The 26377-nt window shown below is 36.8% G+C and overlaps 1 protein-coding gene across 7 annotated transcripts in view; it reads left to right on the top strand.

Moving 5' to 3' along the window:
* The window catches only part of PEX5L (peroxisomal biogenesis factor 5 like), a 251762-nt gene that overhangs the window by 41317 nt on the left and 184068 nt on the right, over positions 1-26377 (top strand). For 4 of the 7 annotated variants that reach the window (XM_067738132.1, XM_067738131.1, XM_067738129.1 and 1 more), the window contains exons 1-2: positions 21419-22454; positions 23939-24010. The exons of the other annotated variants lie outside the window; for them this stretch is intronic. In XM_067738132.1, the coding sequence (XP_067594233.1) occupies positions 22362-22454; positions 23939-24010 (165 nt within the window). In that variant the 5' untranslated portion in view covers positions 21419-22361. Of the gene's footprint in view, positions 1-21418; positions 22455-23938; positions 24011-26377 lie in introns of those variants that run through there. 7 annotated transcript variants of the gene reach the window in all.

The following is a 26377-nucleotide window of genomic DNA, read 5'->3' as shown; positions in this document are numbered from 1 at the left end:
TCCTTTCAGCTATGGAAATTAAATAAGTTTGCTTCTACATTTTCTCATTTGTACATGGCTTGAATAAACCTTTAACAATCTAATAATCAGGATACTTCTACGAGGCTGGGCAGAATAGATTATATCAAGTAACACTTCAGAGCATATCTGCTTTGTATATGTCTACTCTGTCTTCATTTTAATCACTAGACTACTTGCTCTCTGAGGGCACTATCTGGGTGGGATTCACTCACGTTCCTCACAAAGTCTCACACATAAGTAGGGCTCAGGAGGTGACATCATTCATATCTCCTTCTATTTTTTAAGAGCAAAACCAAATATCTAGTATACTAGTTTCATAAGTAAACACAATGGCAATTAAATATCTAGGAGACAGGATAGTCTAGATTTGATTTGTTGGTATCAAGCAAATGACTAAAGTAAATATACTTTGTTACATGCTTTGTATGATTTACTTTCTTGAATTAAAAAAAAATACTGTGAGTTTTAGAGAGAAGCGAAAGAGAGAGAAAGAGGGAGGATAGTATGATCTTAGAAATGATTTAGGCAGCAGAAGAGCTTTGCCCATTTATACACAGATGGAAAGAACTGAGGGAGAGGGAGAGATGGAAGATGCAGGTGAGAGAATAATTGGTGAAGCAAAGTAGCAAAATCCGTGTGAGGGAAATGACATCTGAACCAGAGGTGAAGAGCTTCATCCTGTCAGGCAATGTTTTCTCCTAAAAATAGGCAAGAAGGAAGAACCTCAAAATGAAGACCCAGAGATGAACGGATGGAAAGAAAAGATATTGAGGTCTTAAACATCTCAGAAAGCAGCTCTGGTTAGGCCCCAGGCAAAGGGCTTAGTCTTTGTGGCAATGCTGATAAGAACTTGCCAGCTGCTATGAGGACCCACCTGTTATACAATAGCATGTGTCTGTAGTGGATACAGTCACCTTGGCCTTGTGTCTTTGCTCCAACATTCTGATCTCACATACCCGACCCAGGCCTGCAATGATGGTTACACTTGACCATATCCTGTGATGCAACACATAGGAGAACCCTCCAACTGCTCAGCCCCAGATTTAGAAATTTGTGTCAAAAAGGATTTCAGTATATCAGTTTGTACTTTATTGGACAGCTGTAATACAGGGAGCAGCAAAGTCTAAAGACCTGTGCTAACAGGAGCCACACGCTCTTTTTTCCCAGTGCTTCACCTCCCTGTTGTAGACATTAATAAATCTGCCCTCTAAGGTCTTCCCTGGTGGCGCAGTGGTTAAGAATCCGCCTACCAATGCAGGGGACACGGGTTCGAGCCCTAGTCGGGGAAGATCCCACATGCCACAAAGCAACTAAGCCCATGCACCACAACTACTGAGGCTGCACTCTAGAGCCCGTGAGCCACAACTACTGAACCTGCATGCCACAACTACTGAAACCCACATGCCTAGAACCTGTGCTCTGCAACAAGAGAAGCCACCGCAGTGAGAAGCCTGTGAAGCCCACACACCACAACGAAGAGTAGACCCCACTCGACCCAACTAGACAAGGTACGGGCACGGCAACGAAGACCCAATACAGCCAAAAATAACCATAAATAAAATTTTTTTAATAAAATAAATAAATCTGCCTTCTGTAATTCAGCCAATTCCCTAATATTTAGAATAGACTCTTGGATTTCATGGGGTCTCTAGACTGATATAGATTGCCCTAAATTTAATCATTTCTTACGTTAGTCAGAAATACAGTTGTTCTGATTGTGAACCACTGCTTACATGGGGACACTGACTTCACTCATGTCATTTTCAACCTTTAGCTGCACATTGGAATCATCTGAGGGGTGTTTTTAAGTGATTACTTTTAAAAAATAATGCTGATGCCCAAGCCTACCCCAGACCAATTGTATCAAAATCTCTAAGAGTGGAACCTGGACATTTGTGTAGAACAAACCCTGGCTCTTCCTTGGGAAAGCTCTCAATACTTAACCTCTCTTTTCCTCAGTTTCCTCATCTGTATATGAAAGTGATAAAGTTGTCATACAGTTATAGTGAGAACTAGGTGAATAAATACATGTAAAATGCTTAGAGTATGCCTGGCCCATCATAAATACTCAGTAAGTGTTATCATTACCTCATAGGGTTATCATGAGAACAAAATAACTATGTGTTCAATAAGTATTAAGCAGATGAATGAAAGAAGTTTGTAAACACTAACGTGCTATTCAAATGTAAAATGTTTGTAATATTTTATGCTGCATGTAGTATACAGGTCTGAATATTACAGAAATTTAATTTTATTTAAATTTTACATTGCTATAATGCCAAGCACAACATATGTGCTTAATTATAGTTTTTAAACTGATTTGGTTACATTTTCAAAGATCTTTACCACCAGAAGCAATTCTGTAATGACTATTGAAAATCTCGTGACAATAAAATGGAGTGGGAAATTTTGGGAAATCATTTTATCTAATGAAATTCTGGAAGACAAGGTACTGGCCTAATTCATTTCTGTGTCTCCTGAGTGTTGTGCAGTGACTGGGGCATATTAGGAACCCGATAAATAGTAGGAAAATATTGGGAGGTGAAGGTAGGAAGGGGTGTGTGTCTCTTAGTCAAATTTAGGAACCCAAAGGAAAATGTTATGGGTTATGTTCTTAAGGACAAACATGATCTACTTTTTATTCATTTTAACTTTGAACAAGTAACTTAACCTTTCTGTGTGATTCAATTATTTCATCTTTAATATTAACATATGAATTAGTACAACTGTTCTACTTGATTTAACAAATTTGAATGCTTTTTTACAAGTTTAAATTACTCAGTAAAATTGTGGAAATGATAACAGAGAACTGGAAGGGTGGGTTGGTTTGGATTAATTCAGTTGGTTTCATGGGTACGATGGTCATTTAAGATGGGATGGGGGATGCCGATCCTTATCAATCAATTAACTTTTAATATTTACTGAGTGCTTGCTTGGTATCAGAAGCTGCAGTTGGTGCTGGTTGGACAGACAAGGCAAGTGCAGGCCATGGTCCCTGACTGCCTAAAGTCGACAGAGCCAGGCAACTTAGTTCTGTTCCGTGGCCTCAGACTTACCCCTACCACTGGTTTCCTTGGAGGCCTGTGCAAAAAATGCCAGTGAATTCAGTCAATTCCAAGATCAGTGCCAGAAAAACCACTCCAAATCCATCCTCTATTCTTTGGAACATAATATGTAAAGTTGTCTTTTAAAGTTTTATCTTGAAATGGCATTTTACTGATTTTTCAGTAAAGAATCTTCCAAAATAGCACAAAGAATATACATCTAAGTTTATTTCTATATAAACACCAACTTGCCAAACACTGGCAATTCCATTCCTTTTGCTGATCTCTTCTTTCAAGTTTATTACTTGTGATTAGGCTCTAACTACTTTTGTGTCTCCACTTTTCACTCCCTTCAATGAATTCTATACCTTGTTGCCTGACTAGTTTTCCTGAACAGGTATTTACACATACACTTAAAGTTGATAAGCACTGACATATTCTTTCTTGAGAAATATATTTTCACATCCAATTTCAACTACTTCTATTTGTTGCATCAGAATGGAGACTTAAGTTTGTTGCATGCAGTCTTCTCTTATATTAAGAAATATTGAGTTTGACAGATATGAAGGAAGTGTACATAGCAGCTTGTGGAAGACCCTAAACCTCCTCAGTATTTGAATTAATGTTATATCAATATTTTATTAGGCTTAGCTTCTTTCTTTAATTAACAATGGTCCTCTTCTTAATCGCTATAAAATTACTAATTAACTGGCTTCCCAGTAGTTTCAAAAGAAATCATAGAATCAACAATATTAAAGATCATCTAGTATAAACCCTTATTCTGAAAGTGGAAAAGCTGAGCTCAAAAGAGTTGAGATAACCAGCCCACTAAAAAAAAGGGATAAAAACAAGGCTAGGACCCAGATGTTAACACAAACCAAAGTCCTTCTCTACCTACTTTCCAAATCCACCATCTGTAGTCATTTTTTTTCCTGTATCCTTAATATTTTGCATCATCCCTGAAACACACTGTAAAAAATACAGTTTGTGTTAAAAGTAGATTTAACAAAGAGGTGAACTTCAAAAGGGTCAGCAGCGAAGGCTCACTGCTGGGGTTCTGCTCCACTTACTTGACAGCAGCATCTGAGTTCAGTTTAGTTGGCTTTTTGCAAGGGAGAGGCTTTGTCAGGCCAGAACTCTTCCTGTTGGTTTGTTTTAGGTTCACAGGAAAGCAAACCGTCAAGGGGATGTTCTGATGTATCCATGAACTGCAGCTAAGCCATTCAGGGTCTTCTTAAAATAAAACTCTGCTGGATTTTCTCAGTACAGCCTTCTAAAAGTTGACACAGCAAGAATTGCTTCTCGCCAGGTTCTATTTTTAAATCCCAGTCCAAAAAAAATTGTTAACTTCAAGACTGAGGTTCTGAACCACCTTTGGTGAACAATCTTGCTAGAAAGACTGCTTAGTGGCTACACACTGTTAACCAGGAAGGAAGGAAAGAAGGGAGGGAGGGAGGGAAGGAGGGAGGGAGGAAGGGAGGAAGGAAGGGAGGGAAAAGATGAGATGGGAGAGAGGAGGAAAAGGAAGGAAGAGAGGGAAGAAAGAAGGATGAGACAGAAGGAAGGGAAGATATCAGCTAATAATAGCTTTTATTTATTTGAGTATTATATGTGTCAAGCACTGTTCTAAGCACTTTACATGTATTAGTTAAATTTTTTCCCACAACAACTCAAGGAGATAGGTTCTGTTATTATTCTCAGATGAGAAAACTTAGGCATAGAGGAGTTAAGTAACTTGCTCAAAGCCATACAGCTTGTACATGTATTGACCTATCTGGTCACCTCTAAATTTGAATGCAGAGTTGAAGTGTAGGTCAACAGCATATATAGAATGACCTCTGGCTTCCAGCCTGGAAAAGACTGCATTTCTGTTTTTGCTGTTCAGGACCACAATTGTTCTGAAGCTTTTTTATATGTTGTTCATCTATTTCTGTCTTATTGACTGAGCCCTTTCATATTTGGCCTAAGATATGGGTGAAACCCAAGCTACTCTGGCTTTGTGTAGGGTTACACTGTTATGCTAGGTAGGAAAAATAATAATAACAGGACCTAATGTATACTAAGCACTATTCCACATAACTCGGCATATATTATTTCCTACAATCCTTATTTATAGGCAGTGGAAATGGGCTGGGAGAAGTCAAGATCCTTGCTCAGATCCAAAAGGGATGGCCATACTTAGCCCTTGTTCCTACTGTACAAGACCTGAAGTGCATAGCCTATGCTGATGATAACCAAAAAGACTTTTTCCCATCCAAAGATGAAAAAAGAGCAGAGAACATAAGGTTAGCAGACCTAAATTTGATTCTGTTCTAGCACTTTCCAGATGGACAAAGCACTTTTTCTTCTTAGAATCCATTTCCTCTTCTATTAATATAAATAAGGAATATAATACCTACCTTCATGGAATTGCCTAGAAAAAAGGATATAACCTGTGTAATAAGTATTTGTAAACTCTAAAGCTATAATCATTAAATATAATTCAGATATATACTAAGTAACACACAACGCAATTTATCATAAGACTAATTTAATTTTTGACATGGTCTATTATGGAATTTTCCACCAGATTCTAAAAGGGATAAATTGACTTTGTTTATCATTATTAAAGAGAAGGAAAATAAAAGCTAATTTTCCAAGGGCAATTGTTCTACCACCTCAGAACAAGTTTACATTCTTTCTATTATATCAGTGGTTTTCAAACTTTTGTCTCAATGTCCCCTCTGTACTCTTAAAAAATATTAAAGACCCCAAAGACCTTTTGTTTATATGGATTATATCTATTTGTATTTACTGTATTAAAAAAGACTATGAAAAATTTTAACTATATACTTATTAAATCATTGAAAAATAACAATAAAACACTCATTGCTAACACCCATAACATTTTTTTAACTCTATTTTAAAAAAATAGAAATTTTGGTGAGAGGCATAGCATTGTTTTACATTTTTGCAAATTTCATTAATATAAGGGCTTAATAGAGGAAAACTGAATTCTCCTATCTGCTTCTGCAATTAATCTGTTGCAATTTGGGGGGTTGAAATATAAAAGGAAAAATTTGTCTTCATACAACTATACAGTTGGGAAAGGAAGGAGTATTTTAATAGCCATTTCAAATAATTATGAAGTCTTTGATGCTACATCAAAACTTGACATGTTATTTCTTAAAGTTTAGTAGCACTGTGGCATTTTCAGTTATATCAATAAACTTTGTGTACTTTTTATATTAAAATCCATTGTTTTTCCTTACACTTTGAATGGATCTTTAATTCATGCACAGTTTTGATAACATGCCATGTATCTGTCACTTGGAAAATGTTAGTTCACTGAGTTATTCATATCTTCCAAATGTTGCCATACTTCATTATATAATATCAGAAATGCTTCATTAATGTCACTGAGCTCATCAGGAACATCTTTAACTATCTGGAAGTTATCAAGTTCACAGTGGCAGATACAAGTTTCCAAAATTCTAACTTTCATTGAAAGCTTGAATTTTGGCAACAAAAATTAGCTGTTCTCCTTGCAAGACTCTCTTCATTTATTTGGGGGGAAAAAATGTAAGATTTCCAGACCTAAGTAACCATAGTTTGTCTGTCAGTCATTTTTTTCAAGTAAAAATGCTATTTCATTTATTTTAAACTGGCCAGTTCAGTTCCCAACAAGTACAGTTTGGTGCCACCACCTTGATTCTTACTAAGGTGCTAACAGTTTTACCCACTGTTGCCTTTGCACCATTAATGCAAATGTCAACATAGCAAAAATGGTAAATAACATTTTCGTACTATTATGAAAAATCGTTTTAACTTCACAGATCACCTGAAAGAATCTCAGAAACCACCAGGGTTCTATGGACAACACTCATGAACTAGCATTGCTTCTTTTTTGTTGTTGTTGTTGTTGTTGTTGTTGATTTCCCTATACACTGCTAACCCCTGGGTATTAACCTCTTCAGATATTTGCCAGACCAGGTTAAAAATTCTGTCTCGTTTTAACCTGTAATTTTTACATATGTTTTTGGTCACATATTCTTTTTTTTTTTTTTTTTTACATCTTTATTGGAGTACAATTGCTTTACAATGGTGTGTTAGTTTCTGCTTTATAAGAGAGTGAATCAGTTATACATATGTTCCCATATCTCTTCCCTCTTGCATCTCCCTCCCTCCCACCCTCCCTATCCCACCCCTCCAGGCAGTCACAAAGCACCAAGCTGATCTCCCTGTGCTATGCGGCTGCTTCCCACTAGCTATCTACCTTACATTTGGTAGTGTATATATGTCCATGCCTGTCTCTTACTTTGTCACAGCTTACCCTTCCCCCTCCCCATATCCTCAAGTCCATTCTCTAGTAGGTCTGTGTCTTTATTCCTGTCTTACCCTAGGTTATTCATGACATTTTTTTTTCTTAAACTCCATATATATGTGTTAGCATACAGTATTTGTCTTTCTCTTTCTGACTTACTTCACTCTGTATGACAGACTCTAGGTCTATCCACCTTATTACAAATAGCTCAGTTTCATTTCTTTTTATGGCTGAGTAATATTCCATTGTATATATGTGCCACATCTTCTTTATCCATTCATCCGATGATGGACACTTAGGTTGTTTCCATCTCTGGGCTATTGTAAATAGAGCTGCAATGAACATTTTGGTACATGACTCTTTTTGAATTTTGGTTTTCTCAGGGTATATGCCCAGTAGTAGGATTGCTGGGTCATATGGTAGTTCTGTTTGTAGTTTTTTAAGGAACCTCCATACTGGTCTCCATAGTGGCTGAACCAATTCACATTCCCACCAACAGTGCAAGAGTGTTCCCTTTTCTCCACACCCTCTCCAGCATTTATTGTTTCTAGATTTTTTGATGATGACCATTCTGACTGGTGTGAGATGATAGCTCATTGTAGTTTTGACTTGCATTTCTCTAATGATTAATGATGTTGAGCATTCTTTCATGTGTTTGTTGGCAGACTGTATATCTTCTTTGGAGAAATGTCTATTTAGGTCTTCTGCCCATTTTTGGATTGGATTGTTTGTTTTTTTGTTATTGAGCTTCATGAGCTGCTTATAAATTTTGGAGATTAATCCTTTGTCAGTTGCTTCATTTGCAAATATTTTCTCCCATTCTGAGGGTTGTCTTTTGGTCTTGTTTATGGTTTCCTTTGCTGTGCAAAAGCTTTGAAGTCTCAGTGGTGAAAAACTGAAAGCATTTCCACTAAGGTCAGGAACAAGACAAGGTTGCCCACTCTCACCACTCTTATTCAACATAGTTTTGGAAGTTTTAGCCACAGCAATCAGAGAAGAAAAGGAAATAAAAGGAATCCAAATCGGAAAAGAAGAAGTAGAGCTGTCACTGTTTGCAGATGACATGATACTATACATAGAGAATCCTAAAGATGCTACCAGAAAACTACTAGAGCTAATCAATGAATTTGGTAAAGTAGCAGGATACAAAATTAATGCACAGAAATCTCTAGCATTCCTATACACTAATGATGAAAAATCTGAAAGTGAAATCAAGAAAACACTCCCATTTACCATTGCAACAAAAGAATAAAATATCTAGGAGTAAACCTACCTAAGGAGACAAAAGACCTGTATGCAGAAAATTATAAGACACTGATGAAAGAAATTAAAGATGATACAAACTGATGGAGAGATATACCATGTTCTTGGATTGGAAGAACCAACATTGTGAAAGTGACTCTACTACCCAAAGCAATCTACAGATTCAATGCAATCCCTATCATACTACCACTGGCATTTTTCACAGAACTAGAACAAAAAATTTCACAATTTGTATGGAAACACAAAAGACCCAGAATAGCCAAAGCAATCTTGAGAACAAAAAACAGAGCTGGAGGAATCAGGCTCCCTGACTTCAGACTATACTACAAAGCTACAGTAATCAAGACAGTATGGTACTGGCACAAAAACAGAAATATAGATCAATGGAACAGGATAGAAAGCACAGAGATAAACCCATGCACATATGGTCACCTTATCTTTGATAATGGAGGCAGGAATGTAGAGTGGAGAAAGGACAGCCTCTTCAATAAGTGGTGCTGGGAAAACTGGACAGGTACATTTAAAAGTATGAGATTAGAGCACTCCCTAACACCATACACAAAAATAAGCTCAAAATGGATTAAAGACCTAAATGTAAGGCCAGAAACTATCGAACTCTTAGAGGAAAACATAGGCAGAACACTCTATGACATAAATCACAGCAAGATCTTTTTGACCCAATAAAAACAAAAATAAACAAATGGGACCTAATGAAACTTCATAGCATTTCTTCTTAGGTGTTAAAGGCATGCTTCATTCTGATGATCTTCTGGACTTCTTAAACTTTAACAAAAACTCTTAATGTAAGGTGGATTTTGATATGTAAGATAGATATGAATGTGTGTTAACATGAAGATATTCACAATATATTGTTGAGTAAAAAGCATAGTTTAGTATTTATACTATTGGGCTAGCCAAAATGTTCATTCAGTTTTCTCCATAAGATGGCTCTAGTAGCACTTAGTTGTCTTTAACTTCATTAGAAACAATTTTGCTAGATTGTATGTGACAGCTGTCATATCAGTGTGCATTTAAAAAAAGACTTCTCAAAATTGGTGAATTTTTGTGTAGCCATTTTAATATTGAAGATGGAAGAAAAAACCCAACATTTTTGGCATATTATGCTTTATTATTTCAAGAAAGGTAAAAACACAACTGAAACAAAAAAAGATTTGTGCAGTATATGGAGAAGGTGCTGTGACTGATCAAACGTGTCAAAAGTGGTTTGCGAAGTTTCGTGATGGAGATTTCTTGTTAGACGATGCTGCACAGTTGGGTAGACCAGTTGAAGTTGATAGCTATCATAATTAAAATATTGGGAAATGTTATACCATGTGGGAGATAAGCGACATACTCAAAATATCCAAATCAAGCATTGAAAATTATTTGCACCAGCTTGGTTCTGTTCATCACTTTGATGTTTGGGTTCCATTTAAGGTAAGCGAAAAAAACCTTCTTGACCATATTTCCACATGCAATTCTCTACTTAAGCATAAAGAAAACAGTCCATTTTTAAAACAGATTGTGACGGGTGATGAAAAGTGTATACTGTACAAGAATGTGGAACAGAAGAGATCGTGGGGCAAGTGAAATGAACCACCACCAACCACACCAAAGGCCGGTCTTCAACCAAAGAAGGTGATGTTGTGTATATGGTGGGATTGGAAGGGAGTCCTCTATTATGAGTTCCTTCCAGAAAATGAAACAATTAATTCCAACAAGTACTGCTCCCAATTAGACCAACTGAAAGCAGCACTTGACGAAAAGCGTATGGAATTTGTCAACAGAAAACACATAATCGTCCATCAGGATAACGCAAGACTGCATGTTTTTTGATTACCAGGCAAAAACTGTTACAGCTTGGCTGGGAAGTTCTGATTCATCTACCGTATTCACCAGACACTGAACCTTCAGATTTCCATTTATTTCGGTCTTTACAAAATTCTCTTATTGGAAAAAATTTCAATTCCCTGGAAGACTGTAAAAAGCACCTGGAACAGTCCTTTGCTCAAAAAGATAAAAAGTTTTGGGGCTTCCCTGGTGGCGCAGTGGTTGAGAGTCCGCCTGCTGATGCAGGGGACGCGGGTTCGTGCCCCGGTCCAGGAGGATCCCACATGCCGCGGAGCCATGGCCCGTGAGCCATGGCCGCTGAGCCTGTGCGTCCGGAGCCTGTGCTCCGCAACGGGAGAGGCCACAGCAGTGAGAGGCCCGCATACTGCAAAAAAAAAAGATAAAATGTTTTGGAAAGATGGAATTATGAAGTTGCCTGAAAAATGGTAGAATGTAGTGGAACAAAATGGTGAATACATTGTTCAATAAAGTTCTCGGTGAAAATGAAAAATGTGTCTTTTATTTTTTCTTAAAAACTGAAGGCACTTTTTGGCCAACCCAATAAATCCACTTTTACATCATAAAAATACATTTGTGTATATATACATATATATGAGCGTATATATTTATACACATATATATGTGTACATCTGTGTATAAATATTGGGGGATGACATCAACAAGAGAGAATAAGAGTGTTTAGGAGTAATGGGAGTTGTTAATCTTTTCCTTTTTGCTATAAAGCAAAAGGATTTCATTAAATGTTTACTGAGCATCATTAATGTGATAAACACACTTCTGCACTTAAAAATTTTTTTTTAGTGTTTCTTATAAGGAGAAGCTTCTGTTTTTATAATCTTAAAAAGCTTTGTCCATGTGGGGCACAGTCCTATATCCATGGCAATTCAGCTGTTCCTTTTACTGGAGCCTCACTTCATCTCTAAAATCCTCACACTCGCCTACCCAGGACGATTTTGCAAGAGTGCAGAGTTTTTTAAAGACTCTTTATTAAAGTCTACATCTACTTCCAAAGATGTATTTAAATTAATTGAGCTGCAGCCAGCCTCTGTCTCTCAGTACTGTGTTATCAATATAGTGTTCACTTCAGGTATTAATTGGAGATTGCAAGAAAAGTCTTCAAAGAGACCCTACAGGGCTCTCAAGTTGATATAAGCTTCATGCTCTTTTTCACTAAAATTTCTCTGCTCTGTATTGTTCAAGGAGTCTTTCTCATTGTCTCTTTATAATTTTGTGACGACCTCCATAATACAAGCATCTAAGATTTGGGTTTGATTCCTGAAGAGGAAAAAAAGGAAAAATGCAAAGGTTAGAACTGATGGAAGAAGATCTATATTCACTGGGATGCTGTGGTCTTATAGAAAGAAGTCTGTTCTGTAGCTCTGAGGTTTGCTTACATGTGAATATCCTTCAGTAGTTTGCATGTAACGTAATTATTTTTAAATATAAATAACAAAGGAGTGTCTCATTAAGTTGCGAGAATCCCCAAAGAAACTTTGAGGAGGAAGATAAATATTGTGATTGAATCTACCTTACTCTACCTCACCTTACTCCAGCTTCCCCCCATTATAAAGTTTTATCCTCTGACAAGTTAAAAACAAGTGAAATGCAATGGAAGCAATGAGTAAATACATTCCTTTTCAATATTTTATACTCCCTGGGCAGTTCACTTCTTGGGTTTGCATAAAGAATTCCTGTTGTTGATGTCCAAAATCACAATAAATCCTTTTAGTTGTTCTGCAATACTGAAAAATTTTGCATTGTATTTTTTTAAAGACTCCCTTTGTTTTTGTCAAATAGCAAGAAACGAAAAGAAAAGTTTAGATATTGCTTTAGAACTTTACAGAGTGCAAAAATATCCTTCATTAAATGCAAAATGTTTTTCTATTTTTTTTTTTTTTTTAACATCTTTATTGGGGTATAATTGCTTTACAATGGTGTGTTAGTTTCTGCTTTATAACAAAGTGAATCAGTTATACATATACATATGTTCCCATATCTCTTCCCTCTTGCGTCTCCCTCCCTCCCACCCTCCCTATCCCACCCCTCCAGGCTGTCACAAAGCACCGAGCCGATATCCCCGTGCCATGCGGCTGCTTTCCACTAGCTATCTACCTTACGTTTGTTAGTGTGTATATGTCCATGACTCTCTCTCGCCCTGTCACAGCTCACCCTTCCCCCTCCCCATAACCTCAAGTCCATTCTCTAGGAGGTCTGCGTCTTTATTCCTGCCTTACCCCTAGGTTCTTCATGACATTTTTTTTTCTTAAATTCCATATATATGTGTTAGCATACTGTATTTGTCTTTTTCTTTCTGACTTACTTCACTGTGTATGACAGACTCTAGGTCTATCCACCTCATTACAAATAGCTCAATTTCGTTTCTTTTTATGGCTGAGTAATATTCCATTGTATATATGTGCCACATCTTCTTTATCCATTCATCCGATGATGGGCACTTAGGTTGTTTCCATCTCCGGGCTATTGTAAATAGAGCTGCGATGAACATTTTGGTACATGACTCTTTTTGAATTTCGGTTTTCTCAGGGTATATGCCCAGTAGTGGGATTGCTGGGTCATATGGTAGTTCTTGTTTTTCTATATTAGTCAAAATATATTCTCTCTTTCTCTGTAGCTATTAATCTCTGTCTCTATCTCTCAAAAGTTTTTTTGTTTCATCGTACTTTTCCTAAAATAATTTTACATGTTACCAAAATAAGTGAGTGCCTAGCATGTGTTGTTTGTAGGCCCATTCACTGCTAATTTAATCCCCGACTACAGAAAATACAGATGCTTTTATCACTTATAGTTGCCAGTATTGAAAAAGTAATCTTATGGTACACAAAGTGATGAATTAAGCATGTCAGAATTAGTGTGTGGTCAGCTCTCAACTAACAACACACCAGTTGTAAAAGACTCCATGGCTGACACACACTGACCACTTTAGTGGCCCTCAGCTGCTCTCCTTGCTCCACTCTTCTTTCCTCCAATCCATTTCCCACACTTAAGCCAGAGTAGGCCTCCTAAAGCACAGATTTGATAATGTCACTCTCCTGCTTAAAACCCTGCGTGGCTCCACATTGCCTTTAACATAAAGATGTGATTTAAGACCCCACCTTCCTCTGCAGCCTCATCTGAGATCACCCTCCCAAAACCCAACTCTGCTTCAGCCACACCGTCCTCCTTTCTGATGTTAGAAGACCCTGCCACCTCCTAACTTTGGTCTTCCCTCTGTATGCCCTCTCTTCCACCTGGTTGGCTTGTCCTCATCATTCAAATCCCAGTGTCTCTTCCAGGCATCCTCTGATCTTTACACAAAGTGAAGTCCCATGGTCTCCTTCACATCTCCAGACTCCTCTGTCATAGGTTCCTCACAAGTTTATAACTGCTTGCTTAATTACCTCCTTTCCACTGTAGGCATCGAGCTTTCCGAGACCAGGGGACCACACCTCCCTTGTGGGCTCTAGAGCCCGAGATTTCAGCACATTCATAGTGGATGAACAAAAATACTTAGAGGATGAGTGAATAACACAGCCCCTGACCTCAGGAAGCTCAAAATATAGCGGTAAAATAGACCAAAAATATGGCAAAATCTATTCCATTATCACCTTAGACATGACACCCAAGTCTCTTTTATTGAAAAAAAAAATTGATATTTTGAATCTATAGAATGTATTAAAAATAAAAGTTTAGTAATATACTTTTATTGTAAAATACAATATATATAAAATGTTTAAAGTAGTACGAGAACAAAATGAATATACTCCATACTTATGCCAAGGAAAAATAAATTACCATATTTGAGAAGCTCCCTCTATCCCTTATCTCATCACCAAATAAGGGAGGTTTTATAGTTGTTTATTTTTTGAAAACCATTTCTTTCTTATCAGCTGATTAAGTCATATGGAATTTCCTGTAAAAATCAACAAAGTGCAAAAAATGCCATGTGTATTTGTATGCATTTGTGCTTATTTTTGGATGTCATATTTTCTGAAGACGTCAGGAGTGATCCACTACCTATTACTCTTTTTGTGATTACTATCACATAACTGTATTAACTGAATCTAGCATGCCTAGTGCTAAAAGGTTGATCATGCATCAACATGAAGCAACCCTTGTTCTAAATTAATACGATTTTGTCTAAACAAACTCATGAAGTATTTGAACATCTGACATTGTCACACACTCTACCTTGCATCTTCCCAAGTTAAAAAAAAATTGCCTCGTAACTCAAATATACAGTTTCTAGCCATCAGACTCCTTTTTACTTGAGCCAAGGATTCAGAGGATACTTGATCTCAGGTGGTTGGTGACAATACTTTATATAAATAAAACTATGTAAACTTTGCCTTTCATTCTATGCCACTTTATTTTTCCCCTCATTAGCAGTAATACTTTCTATATCAAGCAAGGTGTTAGTTGACGTTTGTCAAAAAGTTGTGTGTGAAGGGCTACATGTCCCCTGGACTCTGCTGTTTTAATCTTTTAACTGATTGTCACATGTCCAGTGGATAAATGAGCTGTCCATGGCCCAGATCTTTCTTGCACCTGTACATCCTGTGGCTTAGAAGAGCTCCCTGCACAAGTAATTGCCCAGAAGCCTTTATCCATGACAAAGATGAATGGGAACCCAGACCTGCCTACCTTCTAGGGATTTCCATGTCTTATCTATAATGTTGTCATCAATGAATTTATAAGCCATTGCAGAAAAGGGATGAACAAAAGAAGCCATCAGGAGACTGATGGAGAAATGATGAGAGCTGTAGTGTTGTATTAGGATTCCTGAGGTTATCAAGGCCACGGGGGAGAGCCCAGAGGTAAGAGTATTGGGCTATACCTCCAGGGAATATCACTCTCAGGAAGAGGAAAGATATATTCTAAGCTGTTGTGGCTGTGTGTAGATTCATATGAAAGAAAATATCCTCAAGTTATGTTAGCTATAATTTTTAAAAAGCTGGTTACAAGTCAATGAGTCACATAGATGTAGCTTAATGGTAAACAACTTTAACTTTCTGCATAGATTTTCTGGCTGAAGCACAAACTTTGGGTTGACACTTGTCAGAAACAAAATTTCATAGACAAATTTTTCTCAAGCACTGTCATCAGTGTCATCTATGCATCATAGAGGCATAATATACCTGGCAAACAGAATGCTTATAGAGGCAGCAAGTTTTTTCTTTCCTTTTTATTAAAATTAAAAGATTGCTGTTTTCTCTCACAAAGACATGAGATCATCATGTCCAGATCAGTGGTTATAAAGAAGTCATTAGCAGGTGTGCGATGCCAGGTGCACCAACCAAGTGCACCAGTGAGAGGGAAAAGGAGCCACCGGAGAGGCCAGTGATAAGTACTGTTTTTTATTTTGGCGTAACACGCTTCTAGCCCCCGTCTGGTAGGGCCAATGCATATAACAACAAGAAATCATGTCAATAAGGATCAGAAGCAGAGCATCAAGTAACAGTTTGAGTTCTAAAGAGATTATTTCTTATTCTTCTCAAGCTGCAAAAATATAGAATACATAGTTTGTCTTCTTATTAGTTTTTTGGGGGAAAGGAGACTTTTTATGTGATAGTAGTGTTTATTTACCATTTGAGGATCCAGAATAATGGCAGTTCTCTCAGGCCCCTTACCTGTCTTACACCAACAAGCACTCCAGCACTGCTCTTTGAGTGATGACAGGTAAAACTGCCAAATGGGAGTGCTTTTAGTTTCACCTTGCCTTGGAAATAGCAGAAATAGCACCAATACCACATAATGCCAAGAAATCTAGTAGACTGAAATATATATCATTTTTCAATCATCTTCAGCAGGCAGGAAACAATTTTTATGTATCAGTCATTACATGATATACCACTGCATTTACAGCTTCAAGAGCCTAGTCTAGAGGAGATGAGAAAATGATTTTTGTAGAGACAAGAACCTTTCAGATGAAAGAATTGGACTCAGAATTTTCCTGTTAAGTAGGATATCATTTTTTGTTTGTTTTTCTTCTTTGAATGTGGTTTTGTTTGGTTTTGGAAGTGAGGGAGGGTTAAGAAGAGTGTATTTATTGTCCTCAAAGTAATGTGGAACATTGCTGCATCTGACATAACTGAAATTTCAAGTTTAAATTTTGTTTTCTGCCTACTTAATCTCAATAAACCACCCAAGTACTGTACTATTCCTTAGAGCATATGTAACCCCTCTGAGTAGCCATTAGCCATCTTAGCCCCGCCTGAGTCTTGCTACTTTTGTTGGATGTACCAGAGGTAAATACTTACTGCATAGCCCAGAGTAAAGTGAAGTTATTTTCAGAAAACACTGATGATCAAAGAATATGAAATTAAGGACGACGATTAATATCAACGGGAACTGCCTATCACACCCTGTATTCGTCTCAGAAAATTGAGTTGTTTGATCACTTGTTTTTGACTGAGAGCTATAAAAATCCCAGCCCTTTGATCAGAAATCCTCTTCCCTAATCTTAGTGATAGGACCTATCACTAGTACTAGAAATGCAGTTCGCTGATTTGCTTTTCAAATGAAAGTAATGATTTGCTGTAGGGTTAACACATCCTAAACTTTTAGTGCTCTTATTTTGGAAGCTTACTAAACCAATGGTTTTGCTTTTTGAGTTTTAAAATTAAATTAAATTAAATAAACCTTGGAGGAAAGAATCTGTAAAACTGTGATAGTATGTACTATATGTACTATACTTTAAAAATAGTATATACTATATGTACTATACTTTCCCAATTAGTCTTAGCCTTAAAATCAGCAGATAGATGGACAGATATGCAAAAAGCAAGTATAGTAAAATGTTAGTGGTAGAATCTAGGTAGTAAGTTTACAGATGCTCACTGTAAAATTCTTGTAAATTTTCTGTATGTTTGATTTCTTATGATAAAATATTGGAAAAGATATGTAAGAAGGTGCATACCTAATACTGAACTTGTGTTCTTGAGAAAATGTCATCGTACAATGACATAAGATTGAGCAACCTAATGGATATTTATGTTGGAGAATTCTCATCTTTGAAAAACCTGGAAAATAGAAAATATTCTAAGAAGCTTTAAAACTCTTCAGGTTATTTTCTTATAGACCAAGAGCCACTCTAAAGATAGGAAAGGCAGCATTAAGGAGGGTCTTCAAGACTATAGTGAAAATTATAATGTGCATCACTGCCATTTTATTGTTCAACTAGTAAGTAACTGGAATATCTATTTTCCCAATTACACTTAGCCTTAAAATCAAAAAATAACTAAATATCTGGTCATATGCATATGACTTAAAACATGGTTTAAAATACATCAACATATTTGTTGTGCTTACATTTCTTTTTTCACCCAGCAATATATCTTTAGGACAGAGTTTGATTACCATATGTTATGTTTGCTCAAGCCTGGCCCGAAACTAAAAAATTACACCCTGTGGCTGTTTTGTTTTTCCATAACATCACAGTTGGTGGGGGGAGAACACAATTGTGAATGTCTTTAAAAAAGAAAAAAAATAGTTCTTGAAAAATGCCAAGTGTAATAAGCACCTCTGCAAATAATTCTCTGTAATGAATTTCCCCTTCAGAAGGTTGATTTCCTCCATCTATGAGAAAAATAAAAGATCTGCAAATTGTCCTTTTAATTGGTAAGGTGACTACTTTCTATTTAAAAGGTCTGTCCAGGCTTATGTCCTAAATGGAGAAACTCTCAAGCTTTTATTTCAAGTCTTTGGGGAGAAACTCCTCCCTCGTTTTCTGTTTTCTCCTTTCATTGTTTCTTTGGCTCCCACAGCAGTGGTGTTGGTAGATGTGCTGACACTGCAGATCTTTTAAAAAAAGAAGGGACATGGGACCAAAATATCAAAAACTGAAAGCTAATATTATAAGGGAGAGTGAAGAGGAAAGGGACATATTAAATACAATAAACAAAACATCCACTTCGCCATCCTACCACACTGGCCACAAGAGACGGAAGCAATAACTGTACCATGAAACTTACATTTAAAGACAAAAAAAACTAGTATTTATCCCTCCAGAAACATATTAAAGGAAGGGTAAAGCCCTGACCCAGTCGCTTTTCTGCAAAGTAGACTTAAAATGAGTCTTTTCTATTGGCAATTGTATAGATCTCTCAAGCAATCATATTTTGTTTTCTTTCTTATTATTATAAAAGAAATTCATTCTTATTCCAAAAAGAACTGCCAAGTATAAAGAGAACACACAAATCATGCATAATTCCATCGCCCAGAGAAAAGGATTTTTAATATTTGGTATATATCCTTCTAGATTTTTCTTATGTAAATATATACCACAAAATTGTAAATTTTGAAAGAGAAACATGCAGTTTTTCTCCAAAAGCACTTTGTTCTTACTTTCTTGCTTCACGAATTATTCCCCTTCACCCTCTGGTATCTACATTTTCACTTTCATTACTGCTCCTTCTTGAACTATGAACATACTCAATACCTTTACACAAGGAAATAGGGGAAAAACTATAACTTTCCTAGTATTCTCACTCTGTATTTTTTTGTCTTTTCACTAGCATTCTTGATCCTCTTTCTCTCTCGCTCTTTTTTTTTTAAGCTGTGGCATAAGAACACTTAAGATGAGATCTACCACCTTAACAAATTTCCCCTTTCCCTTTTTATTCAAGTTTTCTAAGGGAAAATAAGTCCTCTCTCACCCTTACCACCAATATATTCATTAATTTACTCTAATCTTGGTTCCACCTTCACTAATTCTTCCGTTCCTAACATCCTTGATGACTTCCAAAATGCCAAATACAGTGAAAGTGTGCAGTTCTCCTTATTTAACCTTTCATCAGCATTTGACACCATTTATGACTTGTTTTCCTTGGACTGCATTCTGGTTCTCCTCCTAAACCTATGGCCACTCCTATTCTGCCTCCTTCACTGGGTTCTTTTCTTTGGCCCATTCTTTAAATGTAATGATTCTCCATGACTCCAGCCTTAGTCCTCTTCTCTTCTGACTCTACATTTTCTTTTTTAATGAGTTCGACCACTCCTACAATTTTAATTATCCCCATCAATCCATATGTCTTGCCGTATCTCTCTTCTAAAAATATAGATCCATATAACCAAGCGGCCAGCTGGATCTTTGCACTTGGATGAACTTTCCACAGACACCTAAAACTCAGCAAGTATCTTCTTAGCACAGTATGTGCTCCCCCCTCTCGCTGATATCCTATTCACCTGGTGGCAACACCGTGTAACAGCTGTAACGGTGTAAATAACAACAAAGACATTTCTGAAAATACATGATACAGACCTGACCACTGAAAGAAGTAATATTTGCATTTATTTTGACATCTATAGTCAATCATAAGTTGCATTTGGGACTAATTCATACAGTTAGTTCTAAAAAGGGCTGCTAGAGAATTTGATAATTAGGAGGCCATTGGTGACCGTCAAGAATGCAACTATAGTAAATTGCAACCTGATTGTGATTGGTTTAGAAGTGAAGAGAAAGGAAGGAACTATGGCTAGTGAGCACGGACCACTCTTTCAAGCTTGATGGTAAAGAGATAAGAGAGATTAAATGAATGTCATTAGGGGAAAGCAGATGTGAGGAAGTCGTCTTTTAGAACAGGGAAAACTGAGCAGTTTTGCAGGCTGCAGGAAGGAAGGCGGTCGTGAAGAAGGGATTGAAGGTAGGAAAAATAAGAAGATAGGAACTGAATACTGACAACCACAAAGGGAGTAGGAAGGTCTTTGCTTCTTTTGTGTATATTATTATTCTTCATTAACATTTGCTTAAATAAATTCAGGTCTACTATTTATCACATTGCAGTATTAAATAAGTAATAGTCATAATATTTTTTGTAATTTTATATGCAAACCTTTATATTTATTTTGACATCTATAGTTAGGCAAAAATTGTCATTGAGGCTAATTTGTACAATTAATTAAATCATGTGTTCCTTTTCCTTTTCAAAACTTCCCTTATATATTCCATTCCTAGTGAGTATGATGAATCCTCTTAATTCAACCCATATACAACTAGTAGCTTTCAGTTAAAACTCTTACTTTTTCATAGACTCATAACTCTTATTCTAAAATGAACATTGGGTACTTCATTTGTCAGGTCTCTATCCCATCAAATTTTATTATTGTTTTGTTACTTACTTGCAAATTTTCCTTATATAATACATTCTATGTCTGTGGCCATATATGGTTTTCCTATACAGTTTCCAAGTTTTATCGTTTATTTAGTTCAAGTGAATAAACCCAGCTTTCTGTTTCACTTTTGTGGAGGTAGATAGGGTCAAGGAGAGCTGGTGGAACATTTACAGAGAGGAAAGATTACCAGTTAGGCTCGATGTTCCTAAGAAAACAACAGCTCTGATTCAGTGGTATTAAAAAATTTGGCAGTACTAAAAAATAACTAGATAGTTTTCCTACCAGTTACTCAGAAAGGGTTCATAATGTGTGAGGGAGAGGGGAGATACTGTGTTTGGAGTTTCAGAGACTGGACACTTATCCTGAGCTGAAAGCTTCTCACAGGGAGGGAGGCATTCTCAGCAAATGATGACTATTTCCTTCCTTTCCTCACTTCTCCCACCTCGAGGTCCTCACTGTTTTAGCTTCACTGCACTGATGCTCCCTCCTCAGCTGCACTGTTTTAGCTCCACTGCACTGACGCTCCCTCCTCAGCTGCACTGTTTTAGCTCCACTGCACTGATGCTCCCTCCTCAGCTGCACATAGGGGAGCAGTGCACAAAATCAGCTCTCCACAAGCAGCATGCTCAGGCTGAGGTGGACAGGGGCCTAACCTTACTGCCTCAGTTGAAATCCTCAGCCCCAGTGGCTGCCAGGGGAGGTGGGCGGAGCACAGGAAGTGATTACCCTCGGGCTTCTCCTCCCACAGAAGCCCTGCCTCCTCACGCTTGGACAGTGGGGAGGTTAGCTTTCTTTCTCCTTCTAGTTCAGTCCTTTGGCTAATGTGAGAGACCACGCAGAAACTATGGAGTTGCTTTTTGTGCTTGACAAAGTGCAGAGATAGAAGACAGGGATTCCCGGCTGGGAGGAGGGAGGAGAGCTGAAGACCCCGGCCTGGGCTGGCTGATCTAAGCAGTCAAAGTGGGAAGCTGAGTGCTTGAAAGAGGATTATACTCGCACTAGAAATAAGCAGTAAGTGAGCGAATAACCATTATGGCTTAGAAAAGACTTAATCCCCCTGGGTTATGGGGTGAGCTAGAAAATATTGCTTAACTCCAGAGTAAAACTGGAAGGCTTCTGACTCTGTGTACAGTTGTCTGCTGTTTGGAAAGTAGGGGCTTAAGAGCAAGCCCAGAGCCTCCCCCACTCTTGGAAAATGCCAACTTCTACTTAGCAATAGTTGGGGATATAATCTCATTCCCTAGCCTCTTCCTGGTAAAATTTAGTAATAAACCAGATAGGGAGTTGGGATTAAACTGGAAAAGTGGAATCTGGTATTGGCAGAAATGGCGATCTTGAATTACGTTCTGTGAATGCCGACATTGTTATATCTATTAGCAGTGATTTGCTAATCACAAGAAAGTCTGGGGCAGGACATTGAAAAGGGAGAATTGAAAGCTTTTATGACAGAGAAGCTGAGTAGTCCATATGCGTGAGATGAAATATAAAAATGTGTATAATAATAGATGGAGGGGTGTTTTGAGCATTAAACTAGAAAAGCAGTCAGGGAACATATACTTGGATATAAGCTAGAAAAGAAGAAATTTTAGTTTCAGTAATTTTTTGTGCAAACCCCAAATTTCACAATGTTTACAAAGTCAAGACAGTGATTCGGGGATACTTCGATTATTGTGGTACACTATAAATACTGCTGCTGGGCAAGATCTGTGGTTCTCTGGTCAGCAAGTTCTGGCAATGAAGCCACTGCCGCTGGTGCAAAGAATTCTGGGATGTCTGACAGTGATATGGATGGAAAGACCCACATTCCATCTCTACTTAATGTCCTTTTGTCCAGAAGTCGGGTCATGCACATGAGCTACTTGGTAAGTATACAGATCAATATTCAGAAAGGCATTTCTTAATGTTTTGCATTAGAGGGTCTCTGGACAATATCTTATGGCAACCAGTGTACTAAAGCAAAGTGGTAGGAAGGAAGTCCATCTTGATCAAAACCAACCTTGTTCTTTTTGTTTTCCATCAGTCCTGAAATGGAACCTCAAATGAGGACAAGAATAATAATAGAGAGAGATACTGTGGCCATCTGTTCTGTTCTAAGTGGTTAAACTCATTAATATATGAATGAGAATTCAGATTTTATTTATGCATCCTAGTACTTGAAGATTCAGAAAAATATCTTTATTACAGAAAAACAACCCACAAAAATAGGAGGTATGTTTATTGGAGAGGAAATATGGAAATCTGCTTTTGAAATGTTATAGGAGAAAAAACAGACAAGAATCGTTTCCCACAGTATAAAGAAGATTTATGTCATGTTCGCTGAAGGTTGTAATTCTTCCCCCAATGAGATGAGGATCCTAATATGACACAGTAGATACAAACATAAGAAATATTTTTAATTCCCTTAATTCTAGTTGATATAATTAATACCGAGAGCAAGAATTGCTTTTTTAAAAAATAATAACCTTGGATTACAGCTAATTATGTAGTGAATTTTCTTTTCTTTTTCTTACTGGTCCTCTATGAAGGTACTATGTTTCTGAAATTATGAAGAAGCAACTGTCATTCCAAATGATATTTCGTTTAACCATTGCACTGGGAGAAAGAAAAAGAAAAGACTCAGACGTATTATCTTTCTCCTGTAACACAACAGTAAAATGGCTGTAATGATCTATGTCCTTTTCTAACTTATGAAGTTATGAACTTTTGCTATGGGGAAGATAGATGGGGGAAAATGCCAATAAAATACATTTTTTAAAATGGTCCGTACCCTACCAACTTTTCAAACTACCTAATTTTGAAAATTATTTTACTTATCTTTTTAAAATTATTTCTGAGTTGTTTTGCCAATGTTAGTTTTCATCAGATTTATAAGCAAATACAGAAAATCTGAAGATTCGTTACCTGAGTGGTGTTATTCTTGCTTAGTCTTAAAAATATATAAAGGATTAAAATAAAACATTTAATAGTTGAAATCTTAAGCATAATATAATCACTAAATGCAGTTTCAATCTTTAAGAAAAATGTGCTGGGACTCTTTAAGGAGTTGCTTATTTATCTCAAATTATTAAAGAATCTTTTCTAAAAATATACAATTGAAGAAAGAAAGGAAGCATAACAATATTCAGAGAAGGATTAAAAGTATAATTTGGATGGGAGAGGCTAAGCAGAAGCCAGCAGTTTAATAAAGATATTTTCTGTTGTCCATGAGAGATTGGCATAAAGAATGATGTATTATGACAGTGAACAATGCTAAGAAAAGACTTTTATCTTTAAAAAGTATTAAGTGGGAATTAACATTATTAATGGAAAGAAACTAAATGATCATTTAAAATTATTCTTTCGCAAGAAAAGTAAAGAAAAAGGATATGGAAAACTAAGCAGTGATGAAGACCTGAAAATAATTGTTGATCAAAAGCAGGTAAGTGAATGCTTACATACATTTTCTAATGTTGCATTGTAGATTTTTGACAACTGAAGCCCTTTGAGCTTTCAGCCCTGCCCTGGAAGCTATATTAGCTTAGCTCATCTAACTGAGGCCTGCATAATAAGATAGATTTTGAAAGCAGCTAAGCCTCCTGTCTAACGCCTCTGATGCACTGACTTCTGCATGATGTCAACATGTATGTCCTGTATGTAAGAATGATGAAAAATAAAGCAGAGCAAGATAAGAGAATTTTTGGAAATTAAAAGCCCCACTTAAAAAATGAAATCAGTACAATGATAATTTGTTGGAAAAAAATATTTAAATAAGAACCAGAAAGTAAATTATTTTGAAAATGAGAAATGCTACTATTAGTGTAAGACAATAAATATAAGTTAAGAGGACAGGGATATAAGACTTTAAAAAACTGAGAAGTTTAAACATATTGCCCAATTTACTTCCTCAGATTGTCTGCAGTAAATTTAGACACTTTTTTTTAAAAACAAACAAAAAAAAGAAGATATTTAATATTCTTTAATACTGCTTGTGATTTGAGAAACATCTAGCTTATATTTCATATGGGCCCATAAGGTGAAATGAAAACTGCTTAATATACCATAAACAATGACAGGTAATGGAAGGTATCCAACTCGTGCCACTGAATTGGCATTAGCCCTTAACGTCTTTGTTAATTATCAGGGAGACAAGATAACTGCACATCTATTTCATGTGTAAGTGGCTCTGATTCTGTTGTAAGCTCAGGTGGAGACAGAGAAATAATTCAAAGGAATCTGAGCAGATGAAGAAGTTAGAAAGAAGGCAGTCAGCAAGTTACAGAAAGCCAAGTTGAATTTAGACAGTTTCCTAATCAATCATGCAGTCTGTTTTGCATCGTGGTAATTGCATTAAAGGAGCCATTGTGTCTATTTCTGAAAAAAGGAAAAATGACCATCAGAAGATAGCAACCAGAAACAATTAACTTACCAACTGGCTTATTAGGCCTGGAATAATTAAAGTAACTGAAGTGGTCTTCTGGGGAAAACTGAACAAAGCATCTCCCCAGGAGGTGCAGAGTATGTCCATACTACAGGGTTCACTCAAACTACCTTCAAGTTTTTCTTGCCTTATCTTCACTCTCCTCCTGCTCCTGAGTAAACCAGGGTGGAAGAGTGTTGGATATGGCCCTGTGTTTCTACTCAGCGCCAAATTGTCAGTTCGGTTAATAAGATAAGTGGGACTGGAGCCTGAGTGCTCTGCTGGGCTATTAGCTATCATTTTAACTATGCCAGATTAATTACTTGGGGTGTGTGATCTCCATCTCCCATAGATCCTGTGCTGTAGACTAGCATTCTGATGAAAGGACTGGACCTCCCTGGCAAATGAACTAGTAAAATACAATTGAGTATATTATGAGAACATATATACCTATAAATTTCTCTATTAAAATTAAAAGTTTTACTTTTTATTTCTTCTTTAATCATGTAGAAGTTAAATTCCTACTGTTTTTGTACTTCTTTACTATCATTCTATCCCCAAAGCTGCTTTTGTTTTCTTTCTTTCTTTTCTTTAGTTTTTCCTAAAGCTTCTTTTTGTTTTAAGTGAATTTGGGGATTCAGAAAAGGGAGTCATTGTTCTTTTATTCTCGTGGCACTTTTCACAAAATTTATATTGTTGTGCCTAAACACATTTTATTAACTGTTTAGCAATCTTTTAAAAAAGAGAATGCACTTTCCTGCTTCTTCAGAAAATAACACTTTTCTTGCCTGGATCAAATGAGGGAGGATTCAGTTTCTCAGTCACTGTTGTCTCTGTAGTTATCATGTTTCCTCCGGTGCCGTTGGACCAGTTGGCACCAGTTGGCAGTGACCCAGCTTTGCTGAGTCATTCATGTCAAAACATGTCTCAAAAGATGAGTAATTATGAATATGAGTTGGCTTTGGTGTTTGCTGTTGGCAGTAAGAGTAGTCCTTCCTTTTGGGGAAGGTTTATTTGGTGTTGATGTAATGAACAAATCCTAGGTAGAAACAATGACAGCGTTGACATCTCGAAGAAAAATATTTGGGAAAACACTCTAATTAGTCTTTATAACACTACAAAAAAATTCTTCCTAAGTTTAAGAGATCAACTTTAAAAGTGTATGTGTGTTTATGTGTGGATGTGGTAAAACACTTTTTTCTAATAGTGCTTCATCTCACAGTTGTTATATATATTTTGGCAGGGGGGAAGGAATCTTTATGTTCAATTTAGCCTTCCTGTGTCTTTTCAGAAACATGGTAGAAATTTGTTAGTCAATCTTCATATAATTGCAAAAAGCTTTAAATAAAATAGTTGGAGTGCTGTGAAGGGCAGAAGTCTACTAAGCTC

The sequence above is a fragment of the Pseudorca crassidens genome, chromosome 5 (assembly GCF_039906515.1).
Source record: "Pseudorca crassidens isolate mPseCra1 chromosome 5, mPseCra1.hap1, whole genome shotgun sequence".
NCBI lineage: Eukaryota > Metazoa > Chordata > Mammalia > Artiodactyla > Delphinidae > Pseudorca > Pseudorca crassidens.
This window is presented reverse-complemented; position numbering and strand designations above follow the sequence as displayed.